The 15,908-nt window shown below is 53.1% G+C and overlaps 1 protein-coding gene across 4 annotated transcripts in view; it reads right to left on the reverse strand.

Annotated features, from left to right (window-relative positions):
• The window catches only part of GRAMD2A (GRAM domain containing 2A), a 91,761-nt gene extending 76,333 nt beyond the window's left edge, over positions 1–15,428 (reverse strand). For all 4 annotated transcript variants that reach the window (XR_010590793.1, XR_010590794.1, XM_065558521.1 and 1 more), the window contains exon 1: positions 15,272–15,428. Coding sequence is in view for 2 of the 4 variants with exons in the window: in XM_065558521.1 (XP_065414593.1) it covers positions 15,272–15,315 (44 nt within the window). In the remaining 2 variants the exon portion in view is untranslated. The remainder of the gene's footprint in view (positions 1–15,271) is intronic.
• Positions 15,429–15,908: the final 480 nt, after the last annotated feature.

Consider the following 15,908-nt stretch of genomic DNA (forward strand, 5'->3'; position numbering starts at 1 on the left):
CCCCTTCCCCATCTGTCCACTCTGGCAATCCCTTCTGGCCTTAAGCTCTCCGACTGCCGTGATCTATTCCCGGCACCTCTCCCTGCCCCAAATTCCCCATCTGAAAAAGCAGGGTGAGCACTAACCTCCACCTTGAAAGGGGAGGTTAGTGGGTTAGAGGGTTCATGTTTGCAAAACACTCTGATGTCCTGGGATGGAGGAAGAGTCCTTTTATTACCATTATTTTCTGCTTCCGAAGTCATTTCAACTTTGTATTTATTGTTGGAAGATAATTAGGCATTATTAGAGCAGAGCAAGAGGCAAGGACTGTTTAAGGAAACATTTACACTCTGGGTGTCATCACTGGCACAGGAACGTGTACAAAAAAAGGGATTAAAAACACAGACCGTTTCACACACGAGCAAAGCAGAAGGAAAACGCAGCGTCTCCAGCTCAGAACCCCTTTGCTTCGGGGAACACATGGAACCCTATTGCAATAGATTTAGTAGGACACAAAGAAGCTTGCCCTATAAAGAGAAATCAATAGCCATTAGAAAGGATGCACCATTTTGTGTGTATAGAATTACTGGTTATGTTACAGTAAGATCCAAGGTTCCCATTAGGATCGGGCCCCATTGCGCAGCTGGGCATCATATGCAAAATCCTCCCACCTCGACCCTGCAGCGGCTGCACTTAGACGCCATGCCCTGAACTCCCGATGAGGGAAGGGTGGGAGAAGACGGAGCTGGGAAAGGCTGGCCAGTAGCCGTCTGTCCTAACCTACCCCTCAGCGGCAGGCAGGCAGGGTCGCTGGGAGGAAGGATGAAGTCTGGGATCTAAACCAAGCCAAGCATGGGCATGGAGAGGAGTCGGACGTCTGCTCTATGCCATGGGTAATCCTTCCCTGGAATGGCAGCTGCCTGACACGATTGTTTCACAGCCACCTTCATGATCTCCCAGGGCCAGTAGCTCCAGCCTGCCTTTCTGGCACTCTCCAACTGCACCAGCGATGCAGGGTGTTTGCTCTGTGCAACTCCACCTCCAACCACCGACTGTCTGCATGTTTACCAGGCAGACACTGGCCTATAGATGGCAGGGACCATAAACCCAGTCCAGCCAGCTGTAATTCCCCACAGCTCAACACACCAGCGCAGCCGACTGAGCCAAATCCGGCCTCGCCTCCTCATCAGCCTGACATATTCGACCCCGCAGCACTGGGCTTACTCCTCCAGGCAGCCTGACCTAGCCCTAACTCCTGCGCCCTGGCGAGCCGGACAGAGGAGGAGCTCAGCATGGCACTGACTCTGCAGGGCCCAACACAAAGGCAAAGGGGGCAGGAGGGACCCAGAGTAGTGAAATCCAGTCAGGTCCTGCCCTTTACAGCATTTTGACTGTATTTTTGTGTTAAAGAAAAGAAATCCAGGAATGGATGGCCTGATTTACACCTGCAGCTGCTCTGGCTTTCAGTGGGAGTCGGGGTTGCTCAGCACCTCTGGAAAACAGTCAAGCGCTTAGCATGGAAGCTAGTTATTAGTGCTGGTTGGATGCTACCAAACAATCCCCATGCCCAGTGAGCAGCAGCAGGAGATGGGAGCTTTTAAGTGGATTTCTCCCTCCCTCAGACAAGGCAAACTGGGATTTTAAGCTGGGATTTCTCAAGAGGGGATAAAAAAAAGGAAGATTTTCTTATCCAGCCAGACAATGCATTTCACACTAGTCGTTTGTGGGACTCCTGCAGGGAATGGGTTTTCAATTGAACGTGAGGTGCAGTAACAGGTCAGTGCTGCACTCAGTGGGTGCTCCCCATTCCCTCATTCAGGGTGCACAACTCACATGTGTGGCATTTCTATCACGCTAGCATCTAACAAATACGCCCTTCCACACACATGCAGGAGCGCCCTGGGGCGGACTCTGCATCTGTACCTGCTTTTAGAGGCTACCTAGAATCTTGATCTTACGTCCCGTCTCTCACCAACTCCAATAAAAATATAACTGGGGAAGCTCCTTGCAGCCAGTGCTGCATTTTCAGCAACACACTGGGCTTGTTTTTAAATCATTGTTACTAATGACACTTAACGCCCTCCTCCCGCCATCTCTGAAGCAGCCACTCTAGTTGCTGAGCCCCCCAGCATCACACACACCACAGACAAGTTTACAGGTACCACAGATTGATGGTTCTTGTCTAGTTGCCCCATACAGCCATGTTCTTTTGGAGCATCTCTTACAGGGGGGTAAGATGAGTCACATGCCACTGCCAATGACATGCTCTGGCTCTCCAGAGTTTAAATGCACTGTTTTTTCTCTAGCCCAAAAGTTTCAGATGGCAGCAGAGCCAGTTACACAAGAACCATTCTTGGAATCAGGAAGCTGGGGATTGGAAGTGGAGTGTTCCTTGTACGCCAGCGTCTACTGCCTTGTAACCTTGGCCGGCTCTCTCTAAACAGCTCACATTCTCTTGCACTCTCGCAAGAAAGGAAGTTGTTTTTTATCTGACTTGTCTCCACCATGGGCTAGAGCGCTCCCTGTACTTCCCTCTCCTGGCTTTAAGGAGCTCAGCTGCTACCTCCACAGACCACAACCAGCCTTCCGTGGACTGACTGCAGCTGGAGCAGACATGCTAGAATTGAAATGTTTCCTAAAAGCCAGAAGTGCAAGGGGAAGACACAGGATCCAAACCTTCAAAGGCTTTCCAACTCAAAGCCAACACCCGGAATTGCAGCCTGGGCACGGACCACACGACCGCCCCGAGCAGAGTACATTCCAATAGCAGAGCACGGTGGTGAGCAGAGCCTTCCAGACAGCAAGAGGGGAAGGAAGCATCTATGGCTACTGCTGAGAACCCAGCAGCAGCTGAATAGTCACAGTGTCCCCACCTCAACCTGCAGACGTTGCCAGCAATCAATGGATGTGCCCTTGAAAGAGGGAGCAAGTCTCACCACCGCCAGCAGAGGGCAGCCCTCGGCCTGCTTGGTACAACTCAGTACTGCATCCGTCCCTTCTGCAGACTGAGGAAGCCCAAGTCTTAACCCTCTCCCATGTGGCAGCCTTCACCCTTCCCCTAGGTGCCTCATTCTCACTTCCCTTCTCCAGCCAAACACCCTTTCCCCCAGCCACGGATGCAGCTCACGGACACCGTCAGCAGCCAGTAAGTGCTGGGAGAGATGGGGATGGTGGCCGCGCGGGGGGGGGAGGGGGGGGGGAAGACGGGACGGGACACAGAGCCCAGATTCCTGAACGCTAGGTAGCCCATCTCTGAAGGCAGCCAAAGGAAAGGAAGAGGCAGGAAGCCGCACACAGCGAAGGACGAAACTCTGAGAGAGGACTGACTGCAAACTCCTTGGAGCGGGGCCCTTTCCCAGCACAGTAGGGTCTCAATCCTGACCGGGGCTCTGGGTGCTGCTCTAATACAGGCCATCCTCAACTAGCAACGTGTCCTGCAAGCCCCTAATCTCCATCTGGTGGGAGAGTGCAGCCTGCGTTAACCTTTGCACACCTCAGCCCAGTCACTCAAAGCAAGGCCAGGCGGTTTCAGGAAGTTATCCCAGTCTTCGGGGGGACTGGGGCTACAGAGGGGGGCACATCAACAGGCAGTACCCACAGCCCGGAGGAGCTCTGCCATCAGGCATGGCAGGTGAACAAACCCCAGGCAGTCAGTGATGTGCAGGGGGAGCAGGCAGAGAAGCAGATGCTCTTGCTGCCAGACTGGGCCTTGCATGCCAGCAGCAGGATCCTGTGCTTGACTCACTCTTTCACTAATGAGGCCCTTTGAGCTCCTGGACAAGTTCAAGAGGTGTGAGCCAGGCCCAGGCTGGTCTTACAGTGTGCAAGACCCCCAGGGGCCAGTAACTAGGGTGCTGACCCCCAGGCGATCAGCTGCCCCCCAAACAGCAACTTGTACTGCCTTTGCCTAGAGCGACTGCTGGTGGGCTTGTGAACAAAACTCCTTTAGAAGCAAGAGGCAGCCCTCACCAAGAGGCAACAACTGGGATTCAGCCAGGAAGGAGTCTCCTTACTGGCTGCCATGAAGACACCTAGGTAAGCTGGAGTCTCTCCTGAGTCTGTGAACCTGGGTCTGTGGGGCCACAGGCAGCCTTGGCAGAGCCATGGCCAATGTATCTGGGGAGACCAGTCACTGCAGGGAATGCCAATCACCGGCAGCCCCTCCCAGGACCTCTGGGCCAAGACCTCTGATTGGGCCAGAGTGATTCTTTAAGTCTGGAGGGAGTGCCAGGAATTCACCTGTGCCACAAGGCAGATCCCTGACCTGCTGAGACAGACCCTGGCTTATTCCTGGCTAGGAAGTTACACGCGTCATGACTCAGACTTCAGTTTTCAATATCCGAAAGGGCCAATCATGCAGAGGTGAGGCTTGAAGCACGCAGAGCTGCAGACACCAGCCCAGGTCCATCTGGCCATGCAGTGTTCTGGAGCAACTCGGAGGTAGTGGACAGACCGAGCCTATTCCTCAGTTTTGAACAGATGTGTTCAAAGTTTGAGAAGATTCGTTCTGTGCTTGCTAAAATTGCTGAATACTGATGCAATTATTTTCCCTCGTTTCCTGGTTTAAACCAAGTTCCAGGCAGTATTTACCAGCACCTTGTCCTATACGGATTTTTCCCCAGGAAATTTCCAACCCTGCTTGTGGGGCTTGGGCTGTAGGGCTAAAAATAGCAGCGTAGACATTTCCACTTGTGCCCGAGCCACGGCTCAGAGACCCTCCCCGGGCTTCAGAGCCCAGGCTCCAGCCCAAGCAGGAATGTCTACTTTTATCGCCACAGCCCGAGTCCGAGTCAATTGAGCCAGACTTGGAGACTCAACGCCACAAGGTTTTCTTTGCAGCGTAGACATACCCATCTGCCTGAGCACCAAGCGCTTTACATGCAACTTGTCCCCGTCCCCAGGAGTCCACCCAGCAGTGGGGCACTATCATCTCTCTCCATTCAGACAATGGGGCCATCACTGGACACCTCCCAGAAGAATTAGCTATGAACTCGCAAGAGGACAGGGGTCAGAATTTCCCTCCTCACTTTCCCTGGGGCCATTAAGGCTTTAAACACAAAGTTTCCTTCTCTCCTTCCCTTCTCCTCAGCTTTTGTGTTGTGGCTGTGGAGCGCCAGGCCAAAGAGGCGATGGAGTTCAGAAGAGAGGCCAGGTTTGCGGTCCCTTAGCTTCCTGGGTGCTAAAGGCCGAGTTCCAAGGCCTTGGCCCTGGAGCCAGGAAGGCCCCATCTCTGGCTCTCACAAGCTTCTGGCTTTGAAATTCGGTGGGAATCCAGGTGCCAGGGGAGGGTCACCCAGCCCCCTCTGAGTAACCTCGGCCCAATTCCACAGGGGGTTTTGGAGATCCTCCTCCACAACATACTGGTAAGGAAATCAAGACACGCAACCAGGAGATGACGTATCCAAGGTCACACAGCAAGTCCGTGATGGAGCAAAGCAAGAAAGAGAGCGAGAGACACTCCCAGTTCTTGCTCTAACTGCTCAGCCACATCTTGCAATAAAGTGGGAGAATCCTACACCCGGGGGGGCGAGGGGGCTGTGTGGACACCAAAAGCACTGCACAGGGGCAGCGACTGAGTTAACCAGCTTCCCAGAATTTTCACCATCTGCCAGGAGGCAGAGACACTGATGAATTGCCAAGTCACTTATGCCTTCGGGGGCAGGGTTGCAAGTTTCCGAAGATCTGTTTCAGTACTTCTGCAGCAGCTAAGAATTCACTATGGCCCCAGGCCACTTCAGTAACTAATTGTCATTTCCAGGTGATTACTGCATCCATCCTGCCAGGACAGTAACATGCCCTGGAGAAACAGCACTAAAGCTATGGGGCCTCTGGGCCAGGAATCAACCCACGTGCCCCTTAGCTTATGCTCCTTATGTCTTTGCCACGGCAGTAGGTAGAGTTGGGGGATGAGAGGGGCAGCCAGCACTTCTCGGTGCACATGAGTTCAGAGACCACAACCCCACCCAGCCTCCACAGTCCTTCAGGAAGAGGAATGGAAGCAGGAGAGGGCGGGTCCCCTGCCAGCCGTCTGACAGCCAAGGGGGCAGGATCAAAGGGAGAACCTGCATCCTGCTGTTAAAAGCACAGCAAGCCTCCAGAGCTGCTCTCAGGCACCCTGCACTCTGCCTCCCTCTGTGCACTGGTCCCTCTCCGGCTGCCGCTGAGTGCAGCCTGGCGTCTCTCTCTCATTAGGAGACCAGACTGGCTCTGGGTTTATTATTTGTAATTCCACAAACAAGAGTCTAACAAAGCAGCTGCCACGTTCACAGCAAGCAGCAGCTGAGCCAACTATTCCCCTGCCATTTCGCCAGCAACGGAGCTTTCCTCTTAGTGCGCATGTTCGAGGGGCAGCATGATCCAGTGAGAGGGCACTGCTCAGCAGCCAGGGGCTCTAGTCCCAGCTCTGCCTCCGACCTGCTGCATGGCATTGGGGAAGTCCCTGCCCCATACCATGCCTCAGTTTCCCCTCCTACCCTTTGCCTGCCTTGGCTTTTTCGATTGCAAGCTCTCCGGGGCAGGGACCATCTCTCGCTATGTACCCACAGTGGAGCCCGGTTCTCACTTAGGGCCTCTGGGCACTACTGTAACACAGATGACACTGGCCCAGCAAGTGAGGGGCTCCCTCAGCCTTAAGCCCCCTCCTCCCTGTCGCACGTGACAGTTGATTTGGCAGGGAGATCTGGCCAACGGGGGTAACAATCACCAAACACATGGATAGAGAGACGCAGACTGCCTTCAGCGGAGGGCCACGTGCCTGGGTAGCAGGAGCACAGAGGGCCCAGTGGCAGCCGTCCTCACCCACCACCATGGCTCTCTCCTCCCTCACCACAGCCAGTGGCAGCAGCCAGGAATTTGCTTTAATCCTGAACACACCCGGCCACATGCCCCCGTGGTGTAAGGCCTGGCTGGCCCTACTGGAGTTACACTGCTGACTCAGCTGGCTCACGCGCTGCAGCATTCCCCACCTCTTCAGGATCCAGGGTGCCACACCCACCAGAAACAGTGTCAGGGAAACCCACAAGGGACCCTTCGCTCCCCAATACTCATGTCCAGGGTGGCAGGAAAACCCACTTACAGCTGGGGTTCCCCTCGAATATGATTTGAGGCAGGACCTCAGATCCCCTCTTCACACACCCCCCTTTATACAGGCACCATTCCATAAGGCTGGGCCTGAGCTGGCTGTTTGCAGGGGGAAACTCAGCCAGGGACTCCAGGTATTGGCGGAAAGAGGAGCCCTGCTTCTGTACACAACATCTGCCAAGCCACCCTAGATCCCACGTGGTAATTGACACGGAGCAAGACAAGGCCACGCCACAGAAGGGTCACGGTCCCTTCCCAGCAGGACAAGTAGAATACACTGCAGTATGACAGTTGCATTAAGGGTCTGTATTCTCCCTGTCCCCATGCAGAAGCACATTACCCCCAAGAGAGGAGGCACAGATCTCTGAACCAATTGCTGACATGGCTACAACACCACTGCATACAAGATATGCAGGAAGGCTTTCGCAACCTGAGAATTAAGCATACCACCAGCTGATGCCATCAGTCCCCAAATCCAGTCTGAACTGAGTGCCGTATATTCAGAGAACACTGAAGAGGGAAGGATGAAGCTTAAACTAAGCCCCACATTTCCCAAGAACTGAAAGATCATCCAGATTAGAAGGGCAACAGCTGTTTGCCTTGTACCTCAGAACCCATCAGTGTGTAGCTCTCATGGTCAGTGCAGAGCCCAGCAGCCCCCAAAGCAGAGCACCATCACTGCCCCAAGTCTGCTCAGCCAATTCTACCCGGAGGCTCTTGACTGACCAATGCCAGGCAAGTAGCCAGGGAATTTATGTCAGTCGGCTCCCACTCCAATTCTCCTGTCAAGTTCCTGCTTGCACACGGGGCTTCTACCATCCCAGGGCAGGGATGTGGCCACCTCAGCAGAAGAACTTACACAAATATACTTCTCTTCCCCACCCACACCCGTGTTCAGTCCAGGGCTAGTCACACTGTTAACTAGGCTTAGAAGGATTTGATTTTTTAAATTGGTAAATGTCAATTTCACCCATACACACGCAAACCAATGGGAAAATATTTGCATCAATAATCAAAATGTACAGCTAGGCGAAGAAAGAAAAATGCTGCTTGAAAAGTTGTTAATGTTTGACTGAAGGCTCTTTACTTTGTATATTTTGACATAGGATGTTGACAATTTGTGTGTTAGCCATGAGAACGCTTCAAATGACATTAAATCGTTATTGCCTCACCACCCCTTCATTTCCGGCAACTGTGAAAATTTAAAATCAATAAAAACGGGAAAAAATGCCTAAAGCCCAGAAATTTGTGCAACGGTGTAAATTTAAAAATCTATAAACATTCTCTGGATATCCAAGTATAGAAAGATCAAAATCCTATTCTGCCATGTGTAGTATTAACACCGAATACAATGAATATCTGAGATCTAGCGCTATATTAGTCATACTCCAGACTAGTGATCATGACAGTATTTCGCTCATCCCCTCTAGGTACAATTGATAACTACACTTTGAGTATAGTCTTTCAACTAGTTGTGCACCGACCGTATAGAAATTTTATTTAGACTACATACATTTCCCTAGTTTTCTTATGAGAACGTCTGCAGACCCTGTGTCAAAAGCCTTACCAAAAAAATCAAGGTATATCACATCTACTATTTCCCTGCTATCCAGTAGGTCAGCAATCCTATCAAAGAAGGAAATTCAGTTACTTTGGCATGATTTGTTCTTGACAAATCCATGCTGAATATGCCTTATAACCCTATTATCCTCCTGGTGCTCACAAACTGATTGTTTGATAATTTGCTCTCGTATCTTTCCAGGAATTGAAGTTAATACCCATCTTTAAAAAGTCAGCATGTATTCCCTTCTCCAAGCTTCTGGGAGCTCTCCCATTCTCCAGTAGTTCTCAAAGATAATTGCTAAGGGCTCCAAGGTTGCTTCAGCTAGTTCCTTATGACTAGAGAGAAACAGGCCATAAAAACACACTGCAGCCAGGGCAGAACGCACACAGCGTGTGGAGTAACCCAAGGGCAGGCCTAGAACAACACACAACCTGATTCCTGCAGGGACCTCAGTGCTGCTAACAGTGCACAACAGGAAGCCCTTATCAGGCTCATCAACGTGAGGTGGGAATGCATGGAGGGGATGGAAAACTCACAGCTACGTAAAGGCTTGCACCACTGGCCACACACTCTGCCCCGAGATCCAAACCACATTGAGCCAGAGCCCAGGCAGGAGGTCCCTGCCCAGGCGACAGCGACACAAACACTCATTAAAGTAGGGCTCAGCAAAGGGGGTTTAGGGGGTTCTTTATCCCCACTGCTGTTCAGGAGGCTCAACTCCTAGCTCTCCTGGGGCACATCCTGATCAAAGACCCATCCTGCCGCTAAACACCCCACACTGATGGAGACAGGGCATCACCGTGGCAATTGCACCAGGCATCCTTCAACAGACAGGTCGTTCTCTAGACCTGCAGGGGGACTGGCAGTCCTGAGGCTCGCACATGATGGGAGCATCAGGGCAGGCAGACAGGTACAGAGGATGCCAGGGGCCAGTGCAGGTGGAAAGCCAGGCTGGGGACAGATTCCTGCCCTTAGGAGGAAGTGGCCACCCCAGGTGGGAAGCCCACGGACTGGGCAGAAGAAAAGAGAGAGTGAACATTGGGAAAGAGCATGGTCCAATGTGAAGCTGGGACATTTGTCTCAGGCTGCCTGTGGCCACCTTGGATGCTAGTTCTCTGGACCCCATGAAAAGCCTAGTGCCAGGAGAAGGCTCAAAAGTGGCTCCCTTCCCCCACTGCCCAAAGGAGATTTTATTGTACGTGTTACACACACTGGTGTGTGGTTCTGAGGCAGATGCCCTTGGGGACAGTTTGGGAGGCAGTTTCCTCATGTCTTGTCCCACAAAAACAGCTGAGCCAGCGTTCCCATGTCGTCCAGGTACCACCGGAAGTCAGGACGCTCCCAGCTCTGACGCGCTGGGACAGTGCATCAGCCTTTGCTCCAGCCAGTCTCACAGTCGCTGCACTGTGATGCCTGCCAGGAGCCGTTCCTGTGGAAAGCCGTGCACGCACTGCCCGTTCCTCACACCTGGTCACATAGCCGCCCCAGCACAAGGGCAGCTGATCCTGGGCGATCATCATGCAGAGGATGAGGTGTATTCCAGTACAGAGGGTTTGCACAAGGCAAAGGCTGCACATTTATCCTCTGAAGAGAGGGGAAGGCTATGGGCAAGATGGCTGGAGCGAAACTGCCACAGCTCCTGCACTGCATCCAAGTGGGCCAGTGAAGGGCGGTCCTACGAGGTTTGGGATCGGGCTGAGCTGCTGACCCTCAAACTCCATGTAAGCACCCCATGGGCAGCAGCTGTGGCTGGATTCCCAGCGAAGGACAGGTGAACTCAGGCTCATGCAAGCAGAGCAAGTGTCACCCACTGCGATTTCCATGCTCAGTTTGTCATTTGCCACCAGCTCTTCCCACACCTCACGTCATATCCTTCACAGGCGCTGTCCTGAATTCTCCACGTCTTTGCTCTGCTCAAATGAGCCCCCCTCCAATTCCAACTTCCACACCATAAAAACCAAGCCAAAGTGGGCTACAACGTCCAGAACACAGCTCCCCCTTCTCCCCCCACCCAAATGGGGGCAAGAGTAAATCAATCAAATGCAGTTCCCCACTTTAACCTCCTCCCCGATTGCCCAGGTTGCATGTTGCTCAGATGCACCAGGCCTTCAGTTTAACCAACTGACTAAGGCACAGCGCCAAAGTGGAGTGTAATTAGGAGCGCAGTGTCTGTGTTTCTCTCCCAAGAAACAACAGCGGAGCACACTGACCCAGAGTCAGGAAAGCAACCTAAATTCTGAAATCAGGTCCTTTGCCTTTGGTCCCCTGTCTGGTTCCCACACAGTGTCCTCACTCACCAGCCAAACAAAATGCCAACCCTACTTTCTCACCCTTTACTTAATAAGTGTCCCCAGGCATCCAGATAACAGCCTAGAAATAGGAAACAAAACGTAAATGTCTAAGCTCTGTCACATGCCCATTGCTCCATGTCTAGCCAGATTGCTGCTACTATCACCAGGGAGCAGGGATGGGAGAGTCACCAATAGTAAGGATTAGACATTTGTGTGACTACCACCAAGATGTGAACACTCAGCCTGGATCTGGGGTAAGGAAGTTACATTTTAGGGGAAAAAAAACAGGCTCAGGAAAGGAGATCCCAAGAACAGGAGAATGCTCGGGAGTTGTTCAGCCCAGTGTTTCAGAGATAGCTCTCTGATTAGGGGCTGAGCCCACTACCCTGTTTCTTTAAAAATCACAAGAATCCAGCAGACCCCCTGGCTTAAGGACTGGTGGAGTCAGGCAGCTCTAGCTGGCTGACCGCAGTCTCGAGAAGGTCAGAAGCAATCAAAAGTAATGATCATCTGCTGGCTGTTTGGTAGCCTGCATGCTGCGGGTCCGGTTCCTAGTGGCCACGTGTCCATACTGGCAATCTAAACAGCAAGAGCAAGGACACACAAACAATGCAGAAAGAAGCCGTCTCTTCCCCATGTTCCCCGTGGACATAAAGCCCCCCAGGGGGAGCCACACCAGATTCTTATCTTCCCTGCTAGCCATGTTCTAAGTGTCAGGCAGCAGGGCTAAATGCACTGAAAAAGGTGAAGTCTAAATAGCTATGAAAGATGCCACGTGTTTGGAAGAAGTGAAGTCAGCCAGTCACAGCGCATCTCAGAAATCCAAGCCCAATGCAGCAGCACCGGTCTCCTATATATCCCAACACGCCAAGGCAAACAAACATTCTCAATCCAAGAGAGTGCTCAGCCTGCTGAAAGAATTAACGCGCACCAGTGCGGGAAGAGGGCGTTATTCAGATGCTCATACTAACAAGCAAGGAATGAAATGTAATAAAGTAAAACAAACAATGCAGATCCTGTTAGTGCTGAGATTCAAAGGAAGGCCTGGCCTCGCTTTACGGGAAACAGCGACTCCGTTTCCCAACAAGAAACAGTACGGAGCTTCATTAGCATATGGAGAAAGCGCCAGCAGCCTGGTGAATGACCCAGCAGCATGTTTGATGAGATGCAATAAAATGGAGAAAAGAGAAAGTGTGGGGGAAAACTTTTTGCCCCAGCTAAATAAAAGTCAGCTTTTCCCTCTGCTTTACCAGTGTATAACCATATGCTCCGCAACCCAGTTTACAAAGAGACCTACGAAACTCATCAAAAACACAGAGCCCGGAAACATTCACACACAAAAAGTCTGAACATGTCAGCAGCAGAACACTGCCTGCTAATCTGCCAACGTGTCCAGCCCTGTTCAGAGTTGGGGAGCTGTGCACATGGCAGAGACAGGCTTCCGCAGTCCTGCTCTCCAGGACTAAGGCTCAACGGCAGCACACAAAGCAAGAACTGTGTAGGGAGAAGTTAGAAGAAACCACAAGTTCTCACTGACTGCCCTCCTCCTTCCCAGCAATTCATTTCTGTATGATGCAAGCTTTGACGCTGGCACCAAGACCTGCGTGGAATTGCTCCTGACCATCTGCATTGTTTAAAGATGGCAAGGGAAAACTCCTCATTCCCTTTCTTGCTCTCTGGATTTACAAAACCAGCTGCAGCAAAACATGTCTGGGTTTTGTGCCCACTCTGCTGTTCAAGGGGGCACCTGCATTAAAGCGGCAGGAAATCTTGCAATTAAAAGCAACAGATGACGGACTCTCTCCACCCTACCAAGGAGCTGCAGCCATCATCCCCATTTCAAACCTACCTATACCCACCCTAACCTCCCCCCCATTTGAAAAACTGGCAAAACAGACCAGCCTTGCAGCATACCCAGAGAGTGCCACTGAACCAAGAGGGAAGTGAATTCCAAAGTCAAGGGGCCCACCCTTACCAAAAATGTTCTACTCACAATTAAACCACAGGAAACCAAGCCTGAAGTAGCCCTTAGGGCAGAGGAGCAATTGCCCAGTAACCTCTGGGGTCCCTCAATAAGAAAGGAGAAGAATCACTCAATGACTCCATCTGCACCATTAGTCACCATACGTAGGGAAGGTAGCTAATCGCTCTAAAGCAGGGGTCGGCAACCTTTCAGAAGTGGTGTGCCAAGTCTTCATTTATTCACTCTAATGTAAGGTTTCGCATGCCAGTAATACATTGTAACATTTTAGAAGGTCTCTTTCTATAAGATATAACTAACAATTGTTATATGTAAAGTAAATAAGGTTTTAAAAATGTTTAAGAAGCTTCATTTAAAATTAAATTAAAATGCAGAGCCCCCCCGGACCAGTGGCCAGGACCCGGGCAGTGTGAGTGCCACTGAAAATCAGCTCATGTGATGCCTTCGGCACATGTGCCATAGGTTGCCAACCCCTGCTCTAAAGGAAGGGATCACCAGGAGGGGAATCACTCCCAAATATCAATCACTGCATCTCCAAACCCCAGACTGACTGGAGTCTAGGAGACCTGAGGATCCAGATACTGACAGAGCTGCCTTGACTTCATTAATAACAGGAGACTCAGGACAGAGCAATAATTAGAGAGCTGGGCACCATCAAAAGGGTTCAGTGAGGAAGGATCTTTAAGAGAAGCAGGCATCTCTCCCTCCTGAAAGGAGGTGTTGACAATGAGTGCCAATAATGGTCCCAACACTGGCCCAGTGATTTTCACCAGCCAGAAGGGACATTGAGCTAGGACTTGTGGTTTAGATCCCAGTTCCACAGGGCCTCCAGAACCTCAGCAAGCAACCCTTGGCTGAAACTCAAGCAGAAAAATTCCTTGTTTGGCCCCCAGCCAGAGACACAACTCAGCTCTCAGAGAGATAGACAGCTCTGTCCTCAAGCAATTTCCATGGCAAAGCATTTGGAGAACTCCTAGTTGCAGGCAACCTTTAGCTCTATTACAGCTGCATATAGCCTGGATTAACCAGCTTGTGCAGCCCAGAGCAGTTCTAGAGATTGGAAATCTCCAGAGGCTGCAGCAGAGGAACCCCCTTCTTCACCTCCTGTACAGCCCCAGGAGGGAACTGCAAAAGCCTTGTGCTCAGTCAGGCTTGGAAAGACACTTCTGCAACTAGCACAAGAGCCTCTTCCCTCCTGCTTCACCTGTCATAGGTCAGCACCACCTCACACTGGATGAACAGGGTATTTAGCAGCTACTGTATGGATAGCAGCAGGAAAGAGAGGAAGATAAGATCCTAGCAGGTTGCGTACAGGCTCGTGCCATTAGCTTAGTAAGGCAGACCAAGAAAATAGGTCCTTCGCCTCAGCCTCAAATCAAACAGCAACAGCAAGTCAGTGGCAGGGTGTAACCTCACTTCCCTGCCCCCGTCCCACCACAGCAACAACTGGGTGACACGTGCGCCATGACAGCTACAGAACCTGAGTTAACTCCACAGTATTCTCGCGCGTGTGGACAGAGAGTGGTCGGCCTTGCAGATTCCGACGCAGGAGGATCGGGGATACTCAATTACAGACTCTGCCGTGATAGGGAGCAAACTCGCACTCAGCAGACACTGCTAGGTATGGCAGAGTCCCTCCATGTTACAGATCAGATGGCAAGGTGGTGTCGGTTGCAGCTGAAGAGCCCCCCCTCATAAGCCAGCAGATGCCATCTGGGCTGAAGGCTCCCTACACAGTAACAAGACCGGTCTCTGTCACTGCTGCAAAAGGAGCATCAACGGAAGCGTGGGTCCCTGCCAGCCAACCCCCCGGGACATGCGCCAGAAGAGGCCAAGTGGGGTCTCACAGTACAAAGGAAGCGTTGCTGGCACCACCTAGAGCGAACTTCCCTTCAGTCCCCTGGCACACAACACGGCAGCCCAAATATGCTGCTCCCTGTGGCCTGGCTATACTATCTCCCTCTCATCACATCCAGCCTGCGCCCCTGCCCGATCCACCCCTCTCTCCTCCCCAGGGCCCAGCTGCGCACCCTGCCGGACCCATCCGCCCCCACCCAGCCTGCGCCCCTACCCGATCCACCCCCCCTCTTCCCCTCCCCTCTCTAGGGCCCAGCCTGTGCCCCCCGCCAGCCCCATCCACCCCCACCCAGCCTGCGCCCCTACCCGATCCACCCCCTCTCTTCCCCTCCCCTCTCCAGGGCCCACCCTGTGCCCCCCTAACAGACCCATCCACCCTGCGCCCCGTCCTCTCCCCGCTGTGCTCCCCAGTCTGTACCGCCTGCCTGGCCTCCCCACCATCCTCCTGCACAGCCTGATCCCCCAGCCCCCGTCCGGCCCCCTCCACACCCCAGTCTGACCCCTGCCCGGCCCCGGTACCTGGGCGGCGGCCCCGCGCTCTCCCCGCGGCTCGGCGCCGTCATCCCCAGCGACTCGATCCAGTCCCAGCGCCGGCCGCTCGCTCCCAATTCCCACCCAACGGCCTCTCATTGGCTGCCGGGAGCCCCGCCCCAGAGCGCACAACTTCCTCCGCATTCGCCCATTGGCTACTTCAGGCCTCGTCCCCAGAGCACCTCCCCGTGCTCAGGTGAGGGGCGGAGCCTGGCGGCGGCGCGTCCCCCCGCCTAGACAGGGGCGTCTGCCCCACCTCATAGCCCCGTCCCGGGCATCTTACCCCTCCCCTTTCCCATTCCCCCCCCCCCGACAGTCACCTCCCCCCTGCCACGCACATCTCCTCCCTCCCCTCATAGCCCCCCCTGCCGCGCGCATCTCCACCTTCCCTTCATAGCCCCCCCCGCCCACCTTCCCCCTCCCCTTTCCCAGCCCCCCCCCCCCCCGACAGGCACCTCCCCGCTGCCCCACGCATCTCCTCCCTCCCCTCATAGCCCCCCCCCCTCCCAGGGCATCTTCCCCCTCCCCTTTCCCAGCTCCTTTCCCCCGACAGGCATCTCCCCCCTCCTCTTTTCCAGCCCCTCCCCCTCGGACAGGGGCCTCTCCTCCCCGCCCCCCCCCCCAT

The sequence above is a fragment of the Chrysemys picta genome, chromosome 10 (genome assembly GCF_011386835.1).
Source record: "Chrysemys picta bellii isolate R12L10 chromosome 10, ASM1138683v2, whole genome shotgun sequence".
Classification (NCBI taxonomy): Eukaryota; Metazoa; Chordata; order Testudines; family Emydidae; genus Chrysemys; species Chrysemys picta.